This window comes from Micropterus salmoides, unplaced genomic scaffold (assembly GCF_014851395.1).
Source record: "Micropterus salmoides isolate LMB-PRFRI ecotype aquatic unplaced genomic scaffold, ASM1485139v1 Ms_hic_scaffold_20, whole genome shotgun sequence".
NCBI lineage: Eukaryota > Metazoa > Chordata > Actinopteri > Centrarchiformes > Centrarchidae > Micropterus > Micropterus salmoides.
Window position 1 is genome coordinate 17,586,297 of NW_024041151.1, and position 21,961 is coordinate 17,608,257.

Sequence of the window (21,961 nt, forward strand, 5' to 3'; positions counted from 1 at the left end):
ATTTACATTGAAATGCTGCTTAAACACATTGATATTAATTAATTAATTCTAACGAGGAGAAAATAGTTTATTCCAATAGTTATATAAGACGGCAACTGCAAATTCTTAGAAGCACTATCACTTCTATCTGCTGCCTGTTGTGCTACTTATCATGTAACATAGAATAATAACACACAAACAATACATCAGAATCCAACATTTCATTTAGCGGAAATAGAAGGAAGAAGGAACTGCTTTAATCTGAAAGTCACCTGGACATTCCCTTGGGGTGGGGCCTCAGAGTATAAAGCATATAAAGGTTATGATGTTAGACACAACATCGCTAACTCCACATCTCCAAGAGCATCTGAAGTCTTCCTGGGTATCTTCAAAGATACAGGTAACAAATTCTGTTTTTTTTGTTGGATGCTTATATTTTTCACGACAAATATAATTAACTTGTTTTTTATACTGAAATTTTGTTTGTGTTTTAGAGATGCTTCTCTCTGTCCTTCTTGTGTTGGGTGTCTGCCTGGTGCCTGCTCACTCTAAACCAGCAGGTAGGCTACATCCCTCACATAGTGGACACATTTCTGACTTTTTCTTTTGCGCCTGAATTTGTGTCACATCACTGGTTAAGTTTAAAATAAATTTTGTCCCATTTGGTGAACAATTTAATAAATGTGTTGTTTCTTTGCAGGAGAATATCTCGGCAGTCCTCTCCTTCAAAGCTGCTTTCAGGAGGCAAAGAAAATAGTGGATGATGCCTACAAGTACTCCAGAGAAGAGTGAGTTCATCTTTTATTTCGTAAAATAATAGATTATCTTTCAAATTAATTCAGCACACATGTTTGTTGAAAAGCAATTTCTTTATTTCATTACAGCAACTCTGTCTCGGTAATTACAAGAAGAAGTTACAGAACCTAACCAATTTATTCTTCCACTGTGTGACTTCTTCTTTTCCAGGAGTCTGAAACGAGTCCGCAAGGAGGTGGTGAGTCCTCATGATGCTCTTCGTCTCCTGAAGCAGCCTCGCGGTGACACACGCTCAGCTGTGAGATCTGCAGACTACATGGCACAAACGCTCCGTCTGCTGCAAGAGAGGGTTCATCGTGTGCACAAACGCTCACTCAACGCAACAGGTTTGACCTGCAGCACCCAATCAGAGACAGCACTTATAGATAGTTATAAAAATATTTATAGTAATATATTTTTTTATATAGCATTTTAAAAAGAACTCAAAGGCACTTTATAAAGTAAAAAAGACAAAATCAGCACAAAAACACAATAACAACTTAAGATAACTATTAAAAGTTAAAAGCAAAACAGCATAAAAACTGGACAGAAACAAAAAGACAACAGGTTAGGCCTTACACAGCCTACACACAATGTATTTGTAACAACTTTTCCTAATCTGAGGTTTACTGTGTCATAATGTGGGCATAGTGAAGCACTTAATTTAAAACTAGACAAACAGTAAAGTTGATAGACATGCACAACGATCTTACTCCATGAAATGTGTCTTTCACATTTTTTCAGATTTGCTCTCTGATGTGGACCTGCAAACACTTGCCGCTATAACTGGATGTGCTGCTCGACTCAGACCTCCACAATGCAGCACCACACCAAACCTTAACAAGTATCGCACAATCACCAGCGTCTGCAACAACCTGTAAGTGAAACATTCAAGATATTGTTATAAATACAAATTTAATGGGGTTTTTTTGTTGTTGTTGACTTCTGTACACCATCTAGGGCACGGAAAAATAGATATACTTTTACATGCAATTCATTTTAAGATACCTCAAACTGAAGTCCCTTTCTCCAAAAATGTAATAGCCAGGCAAATAATATCATCACAAAATCATACTTACATTACACATTACGTACATTATTATATTTTGTTAAATATTTTGACTTCTTGCATTCCACATATTTGTGGGGTGAAAATAATTAGTTGACTTGATGGAAACAGGGTCTGTGAGATTGAGTGGTGTTTACACTGAGAGGAAAAGCTTGTGAACTAAACACAAACATCATAGGCTTTAACACAGCATAAGATGTGTAGCCTAGTCTACACTTCAAAATTCTCAAGCACCATTTCCAAACATGGACGTGTCTTGTTTGCTTTTAGAAATAACCCTCGCCTCGGTGCCTCCAACACCCCATTCACCCGTTGGCTTCCTGCCGAATATGACGATGGCATCTCTGAACCGAAAGGCTTCAGAAACCAAAGAATCAACAACTTCTTGCTGCCACTGGTACGAACTTTGAAATCCCAGACCCTCGCTTTGATTAATAGCCTATACATAAATGCTGATTTCAAATTCAAACTATACAATTATCCTCCACTTTCAGGTGCGACAGGTTTCCAACAACATCCTAAACACAACGGATAGAGGTGTGATCAACGACACAGAATACTCTCTCATGTTGACCTTCTTTGGGCAGTTTAATGACCACGACTTTACCCTCACGCCCTCCTCTCCCAGCATCCGCTCCTTCAGCAACGGGTTGAACTGTGGCGAGAGCTGTGAGAATTCAGATCCCTGCATTCCCATCCCGGTTGGTGTCAAACCCAAACACTGAGATGTTTTTTTTTTTTAAAGATTTTCTCTGTAACCTTTAGCCTTTCTTTCTTACAAACAGATTCCTCCCGGCGACCCCTTCTTGAAATCAAACCCAAAAGGCTGCATCCCTGCGTCCAGATCCGCCCCCGCTTGTGGAACAGGCTACTCGGCCTACAATTTTGGCGGAAAGCCCAACGTAAGAGAGAATATCAACTCCCTGACAGCCTTCTTGGATCTCAGCCAGGTGTACGGCTCTGAGGACAAGCTTGCCCAGTTTCTTCGCGACCTCAATACTGATAGCGGCCTGCTGCGCGTCAATACAGAGTTTACTGACAACGGCCGTGAGCTGCTGCCCTTCAACCCTCTCAATGTGAACAGTTGTGCCAATCGTGGTAAAATCACCAACGACTCGAACGCCAAAGAGGTGCCCTGTTTCATTGCAGGTTAGTGATCTTGTAAGCCTTTATAAATAATTAATTTATCTTTTATAAAGGCTATGTAAATAAGGAATAAGAGTTTGCTCTAGCCTCTAACCTGCTGTATCCTTACAATATCTGGAAACACATTATAACCTTGTAACAATTTTTTCCATATTTATCATTTATAAGCAATACATGAACACTTCATAAATGGTTCATAACCAGGGTTTACATAGCCTATAGGTCCTTAAAAAGTGTAAAATCTAACAATCTCAATTTTAAGCCTTAATATGTCTTCAATACCTTTTTGGCATGTCTTTTGATTGGATTATGAAGCTAAGGTATTGATCAAACTCTAACAACTACAAAACAAAACCAACATGAAACCATTAACCATTAATGCAAACTTTCCAGCCCAGTCAGAATTTGTTAATGCACACCTAGCTAGTGCTAGCTAAACATCTGTCCTATTAAAGCAATGAAGACTTAAGTGAGCTGTTTCAAACCATGTTCCCTAAGTCTGACATCGCTAAAATCTTCAAGTGTATATCCTTACTTGCCTGTATGGATGTGACAGAGCTTTTATATTGCACTTATAATGGACTTAAAAGGTCTTAAGTTAAATTTCAATTTTTAAACCACTGAAACTCTGATAACACACTAGTTGTAAGCAGCTATATGGACATTTTCAGAGTTACGCACTTGCTGGTGGATGCTGGTCTGTTAACAGAAAAAACTCTAGGTCTTAATAGGTCTTAACACAAATAATAATAGGTCTTCGTATGAAAAGTTATAATTGTTATTGATAAACGCTTGAAATGCCCTTATTCAACTACATTACACTGTGTTATCAACCATTTATTAAATGTTTAAATTCCACTTATAAATGCTAAATAGAGAGGTAAATAGTAAAGTGTTACAAATTATCTTGATGACTTGTTAAAAAGGGAAAAAAGGAGGACCCTTTTTGATGATTTACTAATTACTGAGCTACATAGCATTAATATTATATTAGGAAGTGACCTGGTACATCTCTGATTAACTGTTTAATGTCTACATTTCTGCCTTTAAGGTGACTCTCGTGCGGACGAAAACATCGCTCTGACATCCATTCACACACTGTTCCTGCGTGAGCATAACCGCCTGGCTCGTCAACTGAAGAAACTAAACCCTCAGTGGGACGGCGAGACCCTCTACCAAGAGGCCCGCAAGATCATGGGTGCTTACACACAGGTAGCTAAACCTGAGAGTCAGCATTCATAATTCTGTATTTACATCTCCAAAGCAAGTGCCATATACTCCACTGTCTGAATTTACTGAATGTAAATCTCCCTGTCTCTCTCAGGTGTTTGTGTTCAGGGACTATCTGCCACACATTTTGGGTGCCGACGTGGTACGTGCACAGCTTGGCCCTTATCCTGGTTACGATCCCAACGTTGACCCCAGCATCGCTAACGTCTTTGCAACAGCAGCTTTCCGCTTTGCCCACTTAACCATCCAGCCATTCATTCCCCGCCTGGATGCAGACTACAAGGAGCACTCTCAGTTCCCCAGTGTCCCTTTGTTCACAGCCTTCTTAACCCCCTGGAGAGTCGTCTTTGAGGGTGAGCTGTAGAGAGAGAAGTGTAGGAGCTTCACAGTAACTCTGTCTTAAACTGTCACCCTAATTTTTATTTTACCTCTCCAGGTGGCATTGACCCTCTGATCCGTGGAGTGATCAACCGTCCAGCTAAACTGAATGTTCAAAATCCCGTCATGGTGGATGCACTGAGGGAGAGGTTGTTTCAGTTTGTGCGGAAACTGGCTTTGGACCTGGGCTCTCTCAACATGCAGAGGGGACGTGACCACGGCCTGCCTGGTACACCCCTCATTCTGATCTTCATTCTTTTAAATATCCCTTCTAATGTTTCATCTCTTTCTTAATTTTCCTCATGCTTCCTTGTTTTCTCCTGTAGGTTACAACACCTGGCGTGGGTTTTGCGGCCTGTCTCAGCCCAAGAACCTGGCAGAGCTTGCTCAGGTCCTAAACAACAACGATCTGGCACAAAGGCTGCTGCAGCTCTACGGTACCCCCGACAACATCGACATCTGGCTGGGAGGCGTGGCAGAGCCGTTGGTCCCTGGCGGCCGTGTAGGGCCTCTGTTTGCCTGCCTCATCGCAAAACAGTTCCAGAGTGTCCGCCAGGGTGACAGGTCAGTATGTGTGTAAATACTATGTGTGTATAGTAATGTAGGTGTCAGATTTTGTAATGTAAAGGAAAGATGTAATGAAAATAGGTGCGGTCATATCAGTCACCACTGAGGGATGCAAAAGTCAGATATTTTCACAATTTAAATGCTTATGAACATTACATTAAAAACATGTTTTTGTTTTGAATAGATAAAGTAATAAAGGTAACTTATATTCTTTATTTAAATGCATTTTTAAAATTCAGATTTAGACTCACATGGAGAGTTTACTTACTTAAGTGAATTTTCATAGTTAATTAGTCTTTGTTTTATCACTTTACTGCAGTGACTATTACACTGCACTACTTCAGCTAAATATCTAAATGATTGCAAGCAGCTACAACTGTGACGGTCTGCAATACATCTTAAATTATTTAACTTAGCTTTAGTTAAATTTCTCTCTGAATGACAGCAAATGATGTATTCTCTGTCATCTCGGCAACCTGCTGCAAATTGTTAGAAACAACATGGCTGGGTTATGGTCCACACTAGCCAGAGGGTTTTGATACTTTCTTTCTAGCATTGGTTTACTGCGTTCAGCCACAGCTTGTTGCTGTCTTCCCCTTCTGACAAATCTTATATTGTAAAAGTTAAGGTTTTTTTTTTGGTCTGATAGTCAATTATCTTATTAATTTATATAAAATGCCAGCTACAGACTGATAACACAATCTCAAAAATAAATACATTGCAATTATGGTGCCTGCTGATCTCTTTCCCTGCTCCTCTTGTTTGAAATTATCAGGCTGTGGTACGAGAAACCAGGTGTCTTCACCCTGAGACAGAGAGCTGCTCTGTCCACTGCCACCTTAACCAGGATCATCTGTGACAACACCGATATCACGTCTGTCCCCCGGGACCCTTTCAACATTGTCTCAAAAAGAAACCCGCTCATCCTCTGCAATACCATCCGAAGCCTGAACCTGGCAGCCTGGCAGGAGTAACCCTGCACAGACAAGTCAGGTGAAACAATGGACCAAACCGTTTGACCTCGGGGGAGACTCTCAGCACCAGTTGTCATTAATTTTTTTTCATTCAGAAAAATCTGTCTAATCATTCTTCATATGTTTTATTTGATCTTGCCCTCAGTGGTTCTTTTGGATCTCTTTTCATAACTTTCCATTAATCAGGTCATATATATCAAATACTTATTATTGATAATTAACTTTTTTACATTTTTCTTTTTATTCAATTGACCAGACTGGGGCTCATCATCCAACTGTGAATATCATATTTTGACTGACAAATGAACACATTTACCACCTAGTGAACATGAAATATGACTGTTATACAGTATTCAGTCAATTGGACAGAAGATTTATAAGTGGTTAATTTTGATGGTAGAATTTACTAATATTATTGTGAATATTTTATGCACTGATGAGATTGAAGCATGCCTTAAAAATTATGTGTGTTGTGTTTTGTCTGTGAGATTTGTTTTACTGTAACTTTCAAATCTGTTATATTTCTGCATTCACTAAATAACCTAAAGATTGAAAATTTTCTTTTTTATGTGAATCGCAAAAAGAGAGAGAAGACTTTCCAACATTTAAATTAATGCTGTTAAATTGGGCTTATTTAGTGTCTGAAGACAGTATCAACAGTACAAATAAACATAGTATCACGGTATAAGCTCCATTTGTGCAAAAAAATTCAAGTGCAGAAATTTGGGAATATTTCAAAATTTGAATTTTTTTTTAAGCATTTGGTGATGCAGGGATGATGATCAAGTTAAATTACTCATGACAGTACATGAGCCTGGAGTTATCTACACAGTGTAGGCTACATAATTATCTAAACTACAACCTATGTTTGTTGCTACTTCTCTATGTTTTTAATGAATTACATCTTCACATATTGTTTTCTTTCAAGCAGTAACATTAAACCTAACAAAACAGACCTGTTAGCTTGGATTTAACTGACTTCAGTAAAAATAACCTTAATGTTCCTGTAGATGGAGCCACTGTTCTTTATTAAACAAAATAAATGTATAATTCATGTAGTTTTATAGTTAATTCTGACAAGTCGGAGTTGTCCTATTTCTATCTCTGTAATTAATTCTTAGCCACCACACAACCGTACTCTATATCAACAGAACACTCAAACTATATCAAGAGACAATTTGGCAAAATATAAATGTTTTCCTTGCTGGGTAAGAAACTTACACATCTTCAACATTTAATCCAAGTTAAGGTTCACTGGAGAGTGAAACCCACTCACCATGAACTGAATATGGGGGAAGGATAGACAAACTAACACACAAACATTTACACCTATGGTTAACTTATTAAATAATCTCCAGCCCATCTGGGCTGCACACTGCAAAAGTACACTGGAACGTCCAGAGAAAACAGAGGCGAACATTGTGAAGAAACTTGCAGATTTTGTACAGGAAGGTTCAAGGCGGATATTTAAGTGATGATAGTGTTAACCACTGAGCTTATGTCTTAAAAACAAATGCTCAACATTTTAGGAAATAGAGTTAGAACAGATGATTGATAAAACATCTCTGTCTGTTAAATATGAAGCTACAGCAAACAGCCAATTCACTCGCAACCTGTGAGCAGGTGTTTTGTGCTGGACTATTTCTTGGCCCTGAGACTCCTGGATGATGTTAGACCTATCCAAGAAATATTTAGGAGATGCAACATGTTAATTAGGTTCTGGCAGGAGGATTTTTAACCTTCTAACAGAGCCAGGCTAGTTGTTTCCCCCTGCTTCCAGTCTTTATGCTAAGCTAAGCTAACCAGCTGCTAGCTGTAGATCCATGTTTAAATTTTAAATTTAAATTTAAATTTGTCAGTGTGTTCACAGCTTTTTTTCACTGCTGCCAAGTGTCCGAAGAAAGAAGTTACTGCAGACCTAAGTTTGACTGAAAATCACGTCCACCAAACAACACTTGACTTGTAGTGTGATTTGTGCTTTTAGTTACCACCACAGTTTATTCTGTTATTGTCTTAGAAGCTTAAAATAGATAGGCATACAAATCGCTGCTGAAAATGATTAATACATCATGAAGTAAAAGAAGCGCAAATAAATCTCTTTATCACTGGATTACAGTTTTTCTCGATTGCTCAAACACGTTTTTTGAAATTATGCCTCTTTTTATCGAAACTCTAAACACAAATCCACAACTTCTCACCCAATTCCCCAAACATCCTATTTTCAGGTCAAACCCATTCAATCTGGCTGTAAAACCAAACTTTGTCCTCTGATATGACACACAAGCCCTCAAAAAAACACACACTAGAACACAGTCTTAAACATTGGTGAGATAAATTTGAAACAATACAAAAACTGGTTATTAGTAATGTTGCTTGTGGTTCTCCCCCTCAAAAACCTTTTCACATGATGAACACAACAAAAGAAAAAACAAATGTAAACATTTGCACACATGTTTTCTTCCTTAGTGTGCTGTACAGTACAACACACCAAACAACAAATTATTTTGCCCCAGCGTCCCATCTTTGGTCTGGGAAAGGCCAGAGATTCTTGTTCTCCACGTCCTCCTCCTCTCCCTACTACTCCTCCATTTCCTTCATCCTCCTCCCTACTCCTCCCTCTACCTCCTCCACCTTCTCCTCCAACTCCTCCTCTCTACTCCTCCTCCGCCCTCCTCTTACTCCTCATCTTACTCCCACTTCCTTCACCTCTTACTCCTCTCCTTACTGCTCTTCCTCCTACTCCTCATCTTCCTCATTCTCCTCTCTGGTGTCCTCTATGTCTTCCTTCAGATTTCTATGGATCCATTGTTCCTAAACTGAATGAACTGACTCTGGTCCTTTTATCTATCTATTGAAGCTTCTGATTGGTGTGTAATTTTGACTCTTTGTGTTTCCACCTAGCTGTGTGCTAATCGAGCTCACCCTATACAGACTTGAGCGAACAATATTGAATGTCAGTGTTTTCTCAATTACCGCATGGTGTACGAAATGAGAAATGAAGGGATTTGTGTGTAGAGTTTAGAGAAATGGGTTTGCTTTTTGAAAAATGGAGAAAGCCTGCTTATAGTGTTTAAGCAATTGAGAAAAAGTGTAACTGGATTTTCTCCCAGCCTGTCTGTGGTTGTAGGATGAGATGAGATACAGGGAGTGAAAAAGAAAAAGACATCTGCATGAATCATCGCACAATGTAAAGTTTTCTGGGCTGTGTTTCTTGATAAAATGCTCCGCCTCCTGGTTGCAGAGTCTATAGTGCATGTGCAGAGTGCCACGTAGTCCACCAGACTGTGTGTGTGTGTGTGTGTGTGTGTGTGTGTGTGTGTGTGTGTGTGTGGTGCAAGCCCTGACTTGGTTTCCATTACTCTTGGTACACAAAGTATTTATGAAAGAGGAGAAACTATTTGAATTGTCAGTTTTTGTTGTAGAGTTTTGTGCTGATCTGAAACTGATCTTATTTCAATAGGCTGAGTTTTGCAAATGGGTGGAGGGAAAAATCTACTACAAAAGGAAATCAAGGAGTAGCCTACAAATCTACTTAACACAAGCAACAATGTTATGGGATAGAACTTGTGGGGTTTAAGTAGAGGGATGTGAAAGAAGAGTCTTGGGAATAGATTAGAGGACATCAGCATGGATGCTTGAGAGATGTGTGTGGTCTGGTTTAACTGTGATGTAATCGTAATGATGCCAGGAAAATCAATAATTAAATGCATGGGGGATCAGAACTGGGTAAATAACACTTATTTTCAAAGTGAGACCTGCATTTTTAGCATTTTTTAAAGACTTGTTTAAGAAAAACAAAGCCATGAAAGTTGCAGAGATGTCAGTTTTATGTCATAGCGTTGATGGATTACATGCTCATAAAAGCACATTTAATAAAATATCTATCTGCCCTAAATCCAGACACTGGCTGCTGTAAATGCTTAAATGTAGGCTTCACGTCTCAAGTGATGTGGCAAATGTCTGCCAGATGTTTACTCAGTGATGGCACTGAATAATCGGTGTTGGGTTTACAGTAAATTTAGCATCATGAAAGGATGGAGATATTTTTCCTCACTTTACTCAATGTCAGGTCTTATGCAGGAGGCCTTGTCACTATTTTCCCTCCTTATTCTGCAACTCAGATGTGGATTTATTCAAATTCTTTCGGCTCAATCCAGTGCCCAAAAAGTCAGGAATGGGGGTGAATTCCAGCAACGTGGACAAAAGAACTTGGCTAATTCCTTGCAGATGTGTCTCTGAGCTGTGTGAGGGAACACTGTGCTGCCCTCACTGGAGAGAAAAAGGAGTCTGCATGGGGAAAGTCCAATGAATTACAAGCAAAAAACATTAGCGACCCAGTACAGCTGGTTCTGTCTGTCTGTCTGGCGTTCTAGAGCAGAGAAAGGAGGCAAACCAGTGCACATATTTTTCACTCTCTGGAGGAAATGGTGATATGCAGTCACAAAACTGCATGTTAGTCATCCTCAAAGCAGAAATCACAATCACAAAAAAATCACTACCACAAAAAAAGTACATCCACAGCCGTTTTATACTGGAATCAAATCCTACACAATAGAATTAAATTAAAACTGCTAGAGGGCATCTCTGAAGACATAACAGGAAACGTTTATAAGAGAGCAGCCGAATTCATTGGTGATGTTGCTGTGATTCAGGGTGGAAAGATTTTGTGAGTCAAAAGTTCTTTTATTCACGTCTTCACTTTTTAATACTCAGGAGGTGATTTATGTGTCTCGATTTCATAAATGCATCTTCTGGATTAGTGAGCCACTGGCACATGTCCCACTTATCTTTAACTCTTGAACAACTCAAACAAGTCTGTAGGGAGGATACATTTTCAGGAGCCCTCAGAGCTTACACAAGCTTAAAATGTAACCTCACGTAACTGTGAGATGATGTGTGCACTCCGTTATCCAAGAACAATACAACTGTAACTGTAATTTACAGCATGATTCAATCCACGTACTCTACCATTAAATAGAACCTATTTTCAGACTAAAACGTATTTTTAGTCTTCCGTGATTCTTCATCTCTGAAAAACTGGTTTCATCTGAAGTAATTCTCTATAAAATTAAATATTCAAAATATGCAGCAATAAAGGGAAGATGCCATATGGAGTTTTTGACCACTACTAGCATTATTGAGCAATGTTTTTATGAGTGGGGCCCTGCTTTGTTTTTTCTCGCACATAAGGGCGCACATGTCGCACAAGCAAGCGGATGACACGATATACTGTACATTCCTGTCAAATGTTTCACACTACTCCACCGATCTACAGGCGGCAGTAACATGCCAAGAAATGAAGCAATGGACCCAATAAAGGCAGGGAGGAAGAAGGCTGCTAACAAGTGCACACTGATGTCAACAATACAGGTTTCAAAATTTTTCCAAAAATTGTTTTTGCAATTTAGCCCCACCCACTTAAAACCAGAGAGAGGTGCAAACCAGCACAGCCAGAAATCTGGCATGTGAAATATAAAAAATAACTGTTGTTGTTACTCAAATACTGTAGATAAGGTATTTTTTCCTGCTTATTTTTACTTCTCCTCCACTTCATCACAGAGGGAAATATTATCAGAATCAGAATCAGAAAGAGCTTTATTGCGAAGTAGTGTTTTACACATACGAGGGATTTGCTTTGGTGATAAGGTGCTACACGTAGACAAACATACAGTTGTCATAAATAAATGTAGAAATATATAAATATGGAATAGACAATGCTTTGCAGAGAAAGAACAACGTTGCAGATATTTACATGTGCATTATTCTGGATTTGTGTCGTGCAGACATATTGCAACTGAAGAGGATATTGTGTACATAAATATATAAATTGACAATATAAAAATATACAACAACAAAGATTAATAATTAACAACAAATATGTGCAATATGCCAGGTTTGTGCATGATATGATATGAAATAATATTTACATGTGCAGAGACATTTGTATTATTTGCAAGGGGGGAGTGTCAGTGGGGGACCTGGGTCTCGTTAATGAGGCTAGCTGCAGATGGGAATAAGCTGTTTTTGTGGCGAGAGGTTTTGGTCCTGATGGGCCGCAGCTCCTGCCAGAGGGGAGAGTCTGAAACAGTTTGTGTCCAGGGTGGGAGTTGTCAACTACAGTCTTTCCTGCTCGCTTCAGAGTCCTGGAGGCGTACAGTTCCTTCAGTGATGGAATATTGCAGCCAATCACCTTCTCTGCAGAGCGAATGATACGCTGCCCTCCTCCATCACCATCGGAGGAGCTGAGGATGGACTCGAACTTCTTCAGCTGCCGCAGGATGTATATCATCTGCTGGACCTTCTTTATGATGGAGGTGATGCTCAGCTCCCACTTGAGGTCCTGGGAGATGATGGTACCCAGGAAGCAGAAGGAGTCCACAGTGGTGACTGAGGAGTCACTCAGAATGATGGGAGAGGGTGGGGCTGGGCTCTTTCTAAAATCCACGATCATCTCCACTGTCTTCAGAGCATTGAGCTCCAGACTGTTCTGGCTGCACCAGGTCACCAGATGGTCGATCTCCCACCTGTAGGCAGACTTACCAGAGATGAGCCCAATGAGGGTGGTGTCGTCCACAAACTTCAGGAGCTTGACGGACTGGTGACTGGAGGTGCAGCTGTTGGTGTACAGGGAGAAGAGCAGAGGGGAAAGAACGCAGCCTTGAGGGGATCCAGTGCTGATGGTCCTGGAGTCAGAGACATATTTTCCCAGTTTCACATCCTTCTTCCTGTCCATCAGGAAGTCAGTGATCCACCTGCAGGTGGAGTCAGGCACGTTCACCTGGGAGAGCTTGTCCTGCAGCAGGGCCGGGATGATGGTGTTGAAAGCAGAGCTGAAATCCACAAACAGGATCCTGGCGTAGGTTCCTGGGGAGTCCAGGTGCTGGAGGATGAAGTGAAGGGCCATGTTTACTGCATCATCTACAGACCTGTTGGCTCTGTAGGCGAACTGCAGGGGGTCCAGGAGTGGGTCTGTAATGGATTTAAGGTGGGACAACACAAGGCGTTCAAAGGACTTCATACCACAGAGGTCAGGGCGATGGGTTTGAAGTTGTTTAGTCCTGTGGTCCTTGGTTTTTTGGGGACTGGGATGATGGTGGAGGCTTTGAAGCAGACTGGCACATGGGATGTGAACACCAGAGACCATTGATCAGCACAGTGCTTCAGGGTGGAGTCCAGCCCAGCTGCTTTGCACAGTTTCTGCCTCCTGAGTAGTCTGTTGACATCCCTCTTTGAGATGGACGGGGGGGGGGTTATCCGATATGGTGTCCGATTGAGGCCCCATCCACACTACTCTGTTTTAGTTTACAAACTAAAACTATTACGATCTCCGTCCACACCAGCGTTTTAACTGCATTTTGGGGTTGATCTCCGTCTACATTAAAACGACTGAAAATGCACAGCTAGGGCCCGTTCAGGTACACTGGGCATGCACATGCCAGTGTAGACAGGAAGCAAGTGGTCTATTCCATAGTTACAGAAGATTTGGCGAAAGAATAAATAAATACAGACGAAGCATCAGACCAGCTTTTATTTTTTGCATGCATGCATGCATGCATCAATAACGAGCTGGGACTGTTACTGAATGTAACACGGTAGTGTGGCGGCGGAAAACTGAGTTGTTGCAAAGTAAACGGCGACATGCACAGTAAGTGTAGGCAAATAAGTGTTATTTGCACGGTACATAATATTTTAATAAAAATATGATGTCAAAAACCCGGTCAGCAGCATCGTGTTTCTGCTTTACAAGACCCAATCAGAGAGCCGAGCATGAGCGGCTGTGTCATCGTTTCTAAAATCCTCCGTTTTGGCCCATCTTCACTAAAACGCCCTCCGGAGGTTTGAAACGCAAAATGGGGTCGGCAGCATTTCCAAACTTCTCCATTTTTGTTTTCAGCATTGTAGTTTGGATGGGACGTGCAAATGTAGCAAAAGGTCTCTGTTTTAATTCGAAAACGCAGTAGTGTGGATGGGGCCTGAGTATAGTCGTTTAGCTTCTCGCACCTCCTTGCTAAACATGTACTTTAACGCCCTGCACCCAGGTCTGTGCCCACTCCTAAATGCCTCCTCCTTTTCCAACCTTAGCTGTCTGAGTTTGGCTGTAAACCAGGGTTTGTCATTGTTATAAGTCAGCACGCCTGAAGATCCTCTACAGCGTCACTGGTCCATTTCTTTGATGTCCTCACTACAGTTTTACAGAGCTTTAATTTTTGCCTGTATGCAGGAATCAGGTGCACCATGACGTGATCAGAGTGTCCCAGTGGAGCACGTGTGACGGCGTGATAGGCACTTCTAACTGTGGTGTAGCAGTGATCCAAAGTGTTCCCCTCTCTGGTTGGACACTTTATAAACTGTCTGTATTTGGGGAGTTCTTGGCTGAGGTTTCCTTTGTTATAGTCATCGAGAACAATAACAAGGGACTCCAGGTTTGTCTGCTCCACACACAGTATCCGGTCAGCCAGTATGTGCTGTGCGTACTGCACGTTGGCCTGCGGCAGAATGTAAACACCGACCACAGCTAATGAAGTAAACTCACGGGGGGAGTAAAACGGTTTACAGTTAATGATAAAAAATTCCAGATTAGGAGAACTGTGCTGCTGAATCACTGTCACGTCGGTACACCAGCCATTGTCCAGCTAGCTAGCCAGCCAGTTGGCAGTATCAAAGTAAACAAGGGTCCTAGAAATGCAGTTCCGGTAGGACTGCGGTCCTGAAACTGCAGCCTCTGGTACTGCAGCTACATACTACTCCTGAGACCAAGAGGTAAGACTGTCACAGTACTGGGTAGTTTCCAGGTGTAAATGCAGCGAACTATGTGAGAGTGAAAAGGACATTCTGAAAACAAAGCATTGCTCTTAACTCTTGGAAAATAAATAAAAAAATCCCTCCCCCACTGAAAACAAAATGACATGCAACTCCAATGTTAATTGCAGTCATCTGCCCCCTAGTGTCAGGATGTGGGACACTGTAATTGATTATTTTGATCATTTTGGGGTCTTTTCATGTCTGTTTCCTTTTATTTTCCATTTCGTTTTAGCTCCATTTTGAACCTAGACTTAGTGAAGCATAGTCTATTACTTGTTGCTTGGGGACATCTCGTGCTAGTAGTTTTTAAAGATACAAAACAGCTCATAATTCATCTCTGGTTGTAGATGTTGGAAAAAATCCATAAAGTCATAAAACTTTTTGATTTGAGAACTGAACCCTGTTGGTCATTAGCTGCGGTTTAGCAGCAGCCATGCTACAGTCAATTGTCTAGATGCTTAAAAGAATGGTTTGGTTGAGAGGAAAATGAAAACCTTGGATTACATTTCCCAAGCTATGCATTATACCTCTGGTGTTAACATCAGGGCGGTGATTTGACTGGGCTGCAGCAAATGGCTTATCAGGAGAGGAGCGTAGGGGTCACCAGTCTGCCATCAGACGCAGAAATCCAGATATCAAGTATCACCGCAGCCTCCTCTTGTTTATTGCTCAAAATAGACTAATTATGACCTTATAGAAGATTACTGTGAGATGCACGTTTGTGAGGCGTTCACGTTGTCAGCGGAGCTGCAGCACAGACATGACTGAGGTGCGGTTGGGGTGAAGGGAGGTTTGTGGCAGATGGTTTCCCAGAAAAAAACTGAATATGTTGCATGGCCGTCAAAGAGTCATGTTTAGGTTTCTCAGATGTTCTTATGAGAAAGTTGAGTGTAGAGATTTCTGGCAGAGTGTGTTGCAATTTGGTTGGGAGTTCATCCAACAGTCAGGGAAAAGGCTATTTATCATGACATTTTGTTGATTCGGCAGAGAAAGAAAACATGATGACAATATGGCCTACAATAGTTTCTAGAAAATGGGTCGCGTTATTCACGAGCTATCTCAACTACGGATTTCACAAGAAAGTTTACATCTGTTTTTGTGTTTTTATATAACTATTACGATTCCAAATGTGCATCTGTTCTTTGTGATGAAGAAGATAAGGGTCATTGCTTGTCACTAACATTAGCTTTCTAAGGGCCAGACTGAGCAGTAATCAAACGCACTTGACTGGGCACGATCAGACATCACGTAGGCCCATCTATCCAGTGGTTATATGAGCAGCAGCACCAAACTTGTGTAACAGATTCAGAAATGTGCCGAACTCCTCCTCCTCACCATCATCTCACTGGACGCATCTGCAGACTGCAGGAGCAGAGATATGAGTTCACACAGATACATTTTAACTTTCGTTTGCGTTTCTTCTCTACTCACTGAATATCCTTCAAATAGACATGACGGATATTTAAGTTAAAGACAAGTAGCACCCTCGGCTCATTTGAAGTTTTCGTTTTGTCCCATTAAATCTCCTTTAATTTAGTTCATAATGGGATTACGCATATTTGGCACGCCGCTTTGCGCATATGCGTGCGTCTGTTTTTTTGTTTTCATCCTGCAAGAGGCCCAGTCTCAGAGAAACCCGGGGACACAACAAGGAGATAACCAAAGAGCGGCTCTCCGACAGACGCTACAGTGGTCACACAACGGCAAGGTTTTTAGCATTTTAAGCCAGGGCTCGGAGTATCAGCCACCGAGGCGGAGGGGCGCGCCTCATAAGCAAGTGCAAGCGCGACCTGTCACCATCATTCGAGATGCGGACGTGAGACATCCGGACACCTCCAGCCAGCCGGTGGCCCAGCAACAACAGCAACAGCAGCCTCCCAGCCCGGGGTCCAGCCCGCCCGGCCCCGGTGGTCTCCCGCCTCCGCTCCAAAGGCTCGTGAGAGGGCAGGAGCACCGCCAGCATCTCCAAGACCGCCGCGGTGAGCGCACCGGGACGCAGAGGAGCACCAATGAGACCCAGGAAAAGGTCAATGTCAGTCCGCCTCTGCCCAGGAGAGAAGATATGATGGTGGGCGATGATCCCTACGACCCCTACAAATCCATTGATAGTGATAATCCATATTACAATCATTATGACGTTTACGAGAGACCGAGGCAAGGATCCAGACCCGGATATGGCACACGTTATCATCAGTACGGTAAGAATGGGGAAAGTGTTCTCAAACACGCAAGTCATTAAGATAGAAAGGAAGCTGTGTTTATGATGCTTAAACACTTCAGATCTATCAAGCATCTATCATATAAGATCTATGGGGGGGGGGAGGGATATCCAGTTAGTGAATTATGTCAGTTTATTATTGTTGTTTGTTATTGTTTTACAGTTTATGTTTTATGCACCACTTTTATGGACACTCGTTTTCAGCTGTTATCACTATTATAATGTTGTTTTGATGTTTTAGGTCTGCCTGATCTCGTACCTGACGCATACTACATTCAATCGTCTGCTTATGCCCAGAGAGTCCCAATGTACAACCTGAGATGTGCAGCTGAGGAAAACTGTTTGTCAAGGTAGACTGCTGTCAGGACTTATCCACATGGAGAAAGAAGAAAAAACAGGGTTTGCAGCCAAGTCTGAGTGTGATTCAGGGAGCTTTGAGCCATAACAACCACCTTAAGTGTTTGTGGGTTAGGGCTGCCCAGTGGAACCATGAGGTAAATTTAACCGAATCCTGCCACTGATGGTGGAGAGGGGTGGAGTGGTGGATTTCTGTAAAGTTTAATCATAGTTTGCCCGAGGAGAGAAAGCACGAATGGTAAACACATTATCGAAAACTAACCCAAACAACCCCGAGCCTCCAAATTATTTTTCCACCCACCATTTAGGCAGCCTTCACTCAGACACTGAAAATCTGCTCCACTCATAGAAGGGGATGTAGCAGGAAAAACAATCTTAGTGATGTAATCATGTCCATATAGGACATTTGTGTTTTTTTTCTTCTGCAAACTAATTCTCTTGCTTTGGTTTTTGTCTGCAGCACAGCCTATAGAGCCAGAGATTATGACACCCGTATGCTCTTGAGGTTTCCTCAGAGAGTCAAGAACCAGGGGACAGCAGACTTCCTCCCCAACAGGCCACGTTACTCCTGGGAGTGGCACAGCTGTCACCAGTGAGTATAATGTCATGTTAGCACTGAATCACCTCACCATCACACAGAGAAAGAGTCTCAGTGACTTGTGGCTGTTCTCTTGCATCATTTGTTCGCACTGCCCAACAGGCTGGCATCAATTGGAGTCATTTGCATGAAGGTTTTATGCATAAATAAACCAGATCTGGACTGTTCTGCCTTGAATGCAAAGTGAGACGTTTTGGAGAGACACATCTAAGAAACATTTAAATACTGCATTATTCACATGTTTTATCACACTTCACACATTGTAACTCTATGTGGTTGTTTTGTTCCTCAGTTAAAAAATGTAAGCAACCAATTGTTTCCAAGAAACACTGTTTGTCACTACACTATTTGTCTTTTCTAGTCTGTAGTTGTGGTATGGCACCCCCTGTTGAACCACAGTTGTGCTACTTTTGGCTGTTATATAGTTTTTGTTGGCAGTTTTATTGCTTTGCAGAAATGTTGATATCAGGACTGACATCTTAACATGAGTTGTATGTATATCTATAGACTTTTAAAGATGTCATTTTCTATTTTTATAATCTCAGTAAAAACAGTAAAAACCACTTGGGATTATGTGAATGAACTTCATATGTCCTTAGAATTCAGTTTATTCACAACTGCAAAGTCAAGTTGTGGGATGAGGATAATGAGCCGAAAAGGAAAACAGCTGGTATTTTTGTCCCTTTATTGAACTTAAGGAAATGTGCTTAGTCTTCCTTGATTCCACAGAAATTACCTCTGTCCATAGTTATGTTGTGAAACAACCAGTCCACTGTGCTAATCCCCAAAATGGAGCACATTTGGCAGAGATCCAACAAACTGTTGATGTAGACTGTAAAGACTTTAGTCAGTGTTTTGGTTAGGTTGTTCTGGTGGGTCTCAACATGACAAACAGTGCTTGGTTGTTTAAAAAAGTTTAGATTAAAGATGTTGTTGAACACTATTTCTGCTGATGCACAGACACTACCACAGCATGGATGAGTTCAGCCATTATGACCTGCTGGATGCCACCACTCAGCATTCGGTGGCTGAGGGCCACAAGGCCAGCTTCTGCCTGGAGGACACTTCCTGTGACTATGGCTACTACAGGCGATATGCCTGCACTACACATACCCAGGTCTCAAACACCCCTGTTATTACTGACTTTAAAGCTGCTCTTACCAATATTTTCATCTTAACATCTTTTTGGCTTTTTCCCTCTCCTTTATTAAGTTATATATCTTTTTTTGTGCATGTAACAGGTTTGCAAAGTGAAAAAGCCCAAAGTCCACCCCAAAGGGAGTTCCCATCTACCACAGAAAACACTGCTCTGAACTGCTTTTCTTCCGCTTTCTAGTGACGTCACAAGCAGCAACAAATGCATCATAATAGTCAAGCATTCAGCAGCTAAATAGACAAAAACAGAACTAAAAGGAGAGTGACTTACATTTACCAGGCGGTCAGCTAATGTTGCTTAGGGTCTGCTGGATGTCAAAATAAGCAACTTTTTGTTTTGTTTTGTTTACCACGTCAGCTTTATAAGGTTATAATATGTCTGTCTTCTGATTACAGTCTGTTTCTGCTGCCCCCAAGTAGCCAAAAAATAGTTAATGTAGGTTGAAGTAAGTGAGCTCAGCTGCTACCAAATTTAGCCAGCTCCTAAGCAACAATGTAATTTTGAATCAAGTACTACCAAGTAGCTGAGCCGTAAATAAACACAGGTACACAGAGACCGTTATATGTAACCAGCCAGGAAATAGTTATTGCAGGTGTTAAGCCTTAATCCTTTAAAATACACACCAGCAGAGATGAATACTCTGCCCTGCTTTGTACTTGGATTATTTTACAACAGAATATTTTTTGTAAATGACCACAATGACCAAAAGGACAATATGCTAATCATGTTACATGGTCACATTCATGTCACTTTTCATTGTACAAATTGTCCATGACATTTGTACATAGTACTAGCATCCTGTTGGTGGAAAATAGTATGCCTTTTTCACAGCAGACTTTTTGACTTGTAATAGCAGGAAAATCACTGGTTTTACTTATAACATTAAAGACGGCTCAGATCTATTCAAGTGTTCCAGTAAGCCATGAAAATGTGACAGTGAGCCAGCATGCACAATACCAGGACCCTAAACCTGAAGGTCTAATTAATTGTATTATTTACACCCGCGCCGTGTAAATGTCTTCCGTGAAAAAGGTCTGTTTGAATTGAAACTGTTAATAAAAGCCAGTTCACAAGAAATAAACAACTATAAAGAACTACAAACTGCGATGACACGTTGTTGCACATTCACACTATAATGATTTAGTTTCATGTGCAAAAGTGTTAAAATAGAAGTTAATGTCTTGCTTTTCACAAAGACCTAGTTGTAGGATCTTGGTTTAAAATTGTCTCTAAAAAGGAGAGTGAAGCTAAGAAAAACAAGTGCTCTTTTACTGAGGCAGCCGTCCCTTAGAGAACAACTTTAGTATTTCCTTTTTGCATGAGCCAGTAGTGATGGTGATTTAATGATTTCCTGTTTCTCCTGCGAGATGATCCCACCTGCCTGAACGTCTGTGATCAGTTGTTCAGTGTATTATTTCTTTTTCCATTCTGTATTTTCTTGTTTATTTTTTCTCAATCTCTTTTTGTTGACTTTGAATCCAAAAACAACACTAAGATCGAACAACAAATTCAGTTTTTACTATTATTATTATTATTATTATTATTATTATTATTATTATTACCATTAGAGATGATAACAATCTGATATTATAATAATAGGTTTGTTTGTTTGTTTATAAAATGTTTTATGTGGATGCTGTCCAATGTGCAGGGCCTGAGCCCAGGATGTTATGATACCTACAACGCAGACATCGACTGCCAGTGGATTGACATCACAGATGTGAAACCTGGAAACTATATCCTCAAGGTTTGTTAGAAATACCAGATGACGTTTGGCTTCCTCTGGAGACACTGAACCCTTTTAAAAGAGTTACACTTGTGTGGAAACACAATACATTTATGAATATTTGATTTGAGTTTATGCTGTTTATTTATCTTTGTTGCTGTGTTATTGATTCTTATATTTTTGTATATCTATATTCTTTCGTTCTCCACAGATCAGTGTAAATCCGTATTATCAGGTCCCAGAATCAGACTACAGCAACAACATTGTGCGCTGTGACGTTCACTACACTGGCAACTACGCCTCCCTGTCAGGTTGTCACATGTCAACGTAAGTATCATGTCTCAAGTAACAAATATTTCTCTGATATTTCTCATGTGCTCCATTAATGCTGTTTTTATTCTTTTCTTTTTCTTTTGTTTTTAGGTATTAAGAAATGATAGTCATTCACAGCAACTCAGCAGCAAAGATGTTCTGTAAATGAAGAGGACTGCATATGAAAACTTATAAAACATCATGAAATTAATTGTTAAGCATACATTTTATAATTTAAAATACTCCTAATTTAGGGGGGAAGTATAATCTTAAGTATAATTTTTGCTTTTTACCCATTGGTATATTCTTATTTCTTACTCTATTGCATTGTACTGCTTGCTTTTCATAACACTTGTAAGGTACTTAAAGAATAAGATCCATGAAGATTTTATTCTTTATTTAGAAGTTCAGAAGTTTAGAAGTGTAGAAGTTTAGAAGTTTAAAAGTTTAAAAGTTTAGAATTTAGAAGTTTAACATAGCAAAGTACAAACATAAACCAGTTTTCCCTCATTGTTAAGTAAATATCAATTATATTACAGTTTTAACCAGTTGGAAAAGGTATTTTTTATATTTATAAGCAACGTAAGAAACTCTCTTTACTCCAGAGCTTTTGGTGAAACTTAGTTGAATAAAATGTTGCGAAATTTTATCACT

General features: G+C 40.5%; 2 protein-coding genes across 3 annotated transcripts; both read left to right on the top strand.

Moving 5' to 3' along the window:
* The first annotated feature begins 292 nt into the window (after positions 1–292).
* On the top strand, positions 293–7,196 carry LOC119914440 (eosinophil peroxidase-like). Of its 2 annotated transcripts, none has more exons than XM_038733743.1 (13): positions 293–379; positions 474–539; positions 683–767; positions 946–1,121; positions 1,519–1,651; positions 2,114–2,240; positions 2,338–2,544; positions 2,629–2,992; positions 4,041–4,201; positions 4,314–4,572; positions 4,656–4,826; positions 4,924–5,161; positions 5,940–7,196. In XM_038733743.1, exons 2-13 carry the CDS (start codon positions 476–478, stop codon positions 6,136–6,138), a joined length of 2,184 nt encoding a protein of 727 aa, XP_038589671.1. In that variant the 5' UTR covers positions 293–379; positions 474–475; the 3' UTR covers positions 6,139–7,196. The 2 variants fall into 2 exon arrangements, with proteins under 2 accessions (XP_038589671.1, XP_038589670.1); XM_038733742.1 differs by having other exon boundaries at positions 304–379; positions 680–767.
* Positions 7,197–16,268: 9,072 nt separating this feature from the next.
* Positions 16,269–21,956, top strand: loxa (lysyl oxidase a). The gene is made up of 7 exons (XM_038733746.1): positions 16,269–17,138; positions 17,400–17,508; positions 17,976–18,107; positions 19,074–19,230; positions 20,921–21,016; positions 21,207–21,322; positions 21,419–21,956. Exons 1-7 carry the CDS (start codon positions 16,484–16,486, stop codon positions 21,423–21,425), a joined length of 1,272 nt encoding a protein of 423 aa, XP_038589674.1. The 5' UTR covers positions 16,269–16,483; the 3' UTR covers positions 21,426–21,956.
* The last annotated feature ends 5 nt before the right edge of the window (positions 21,957–21,961 follow it).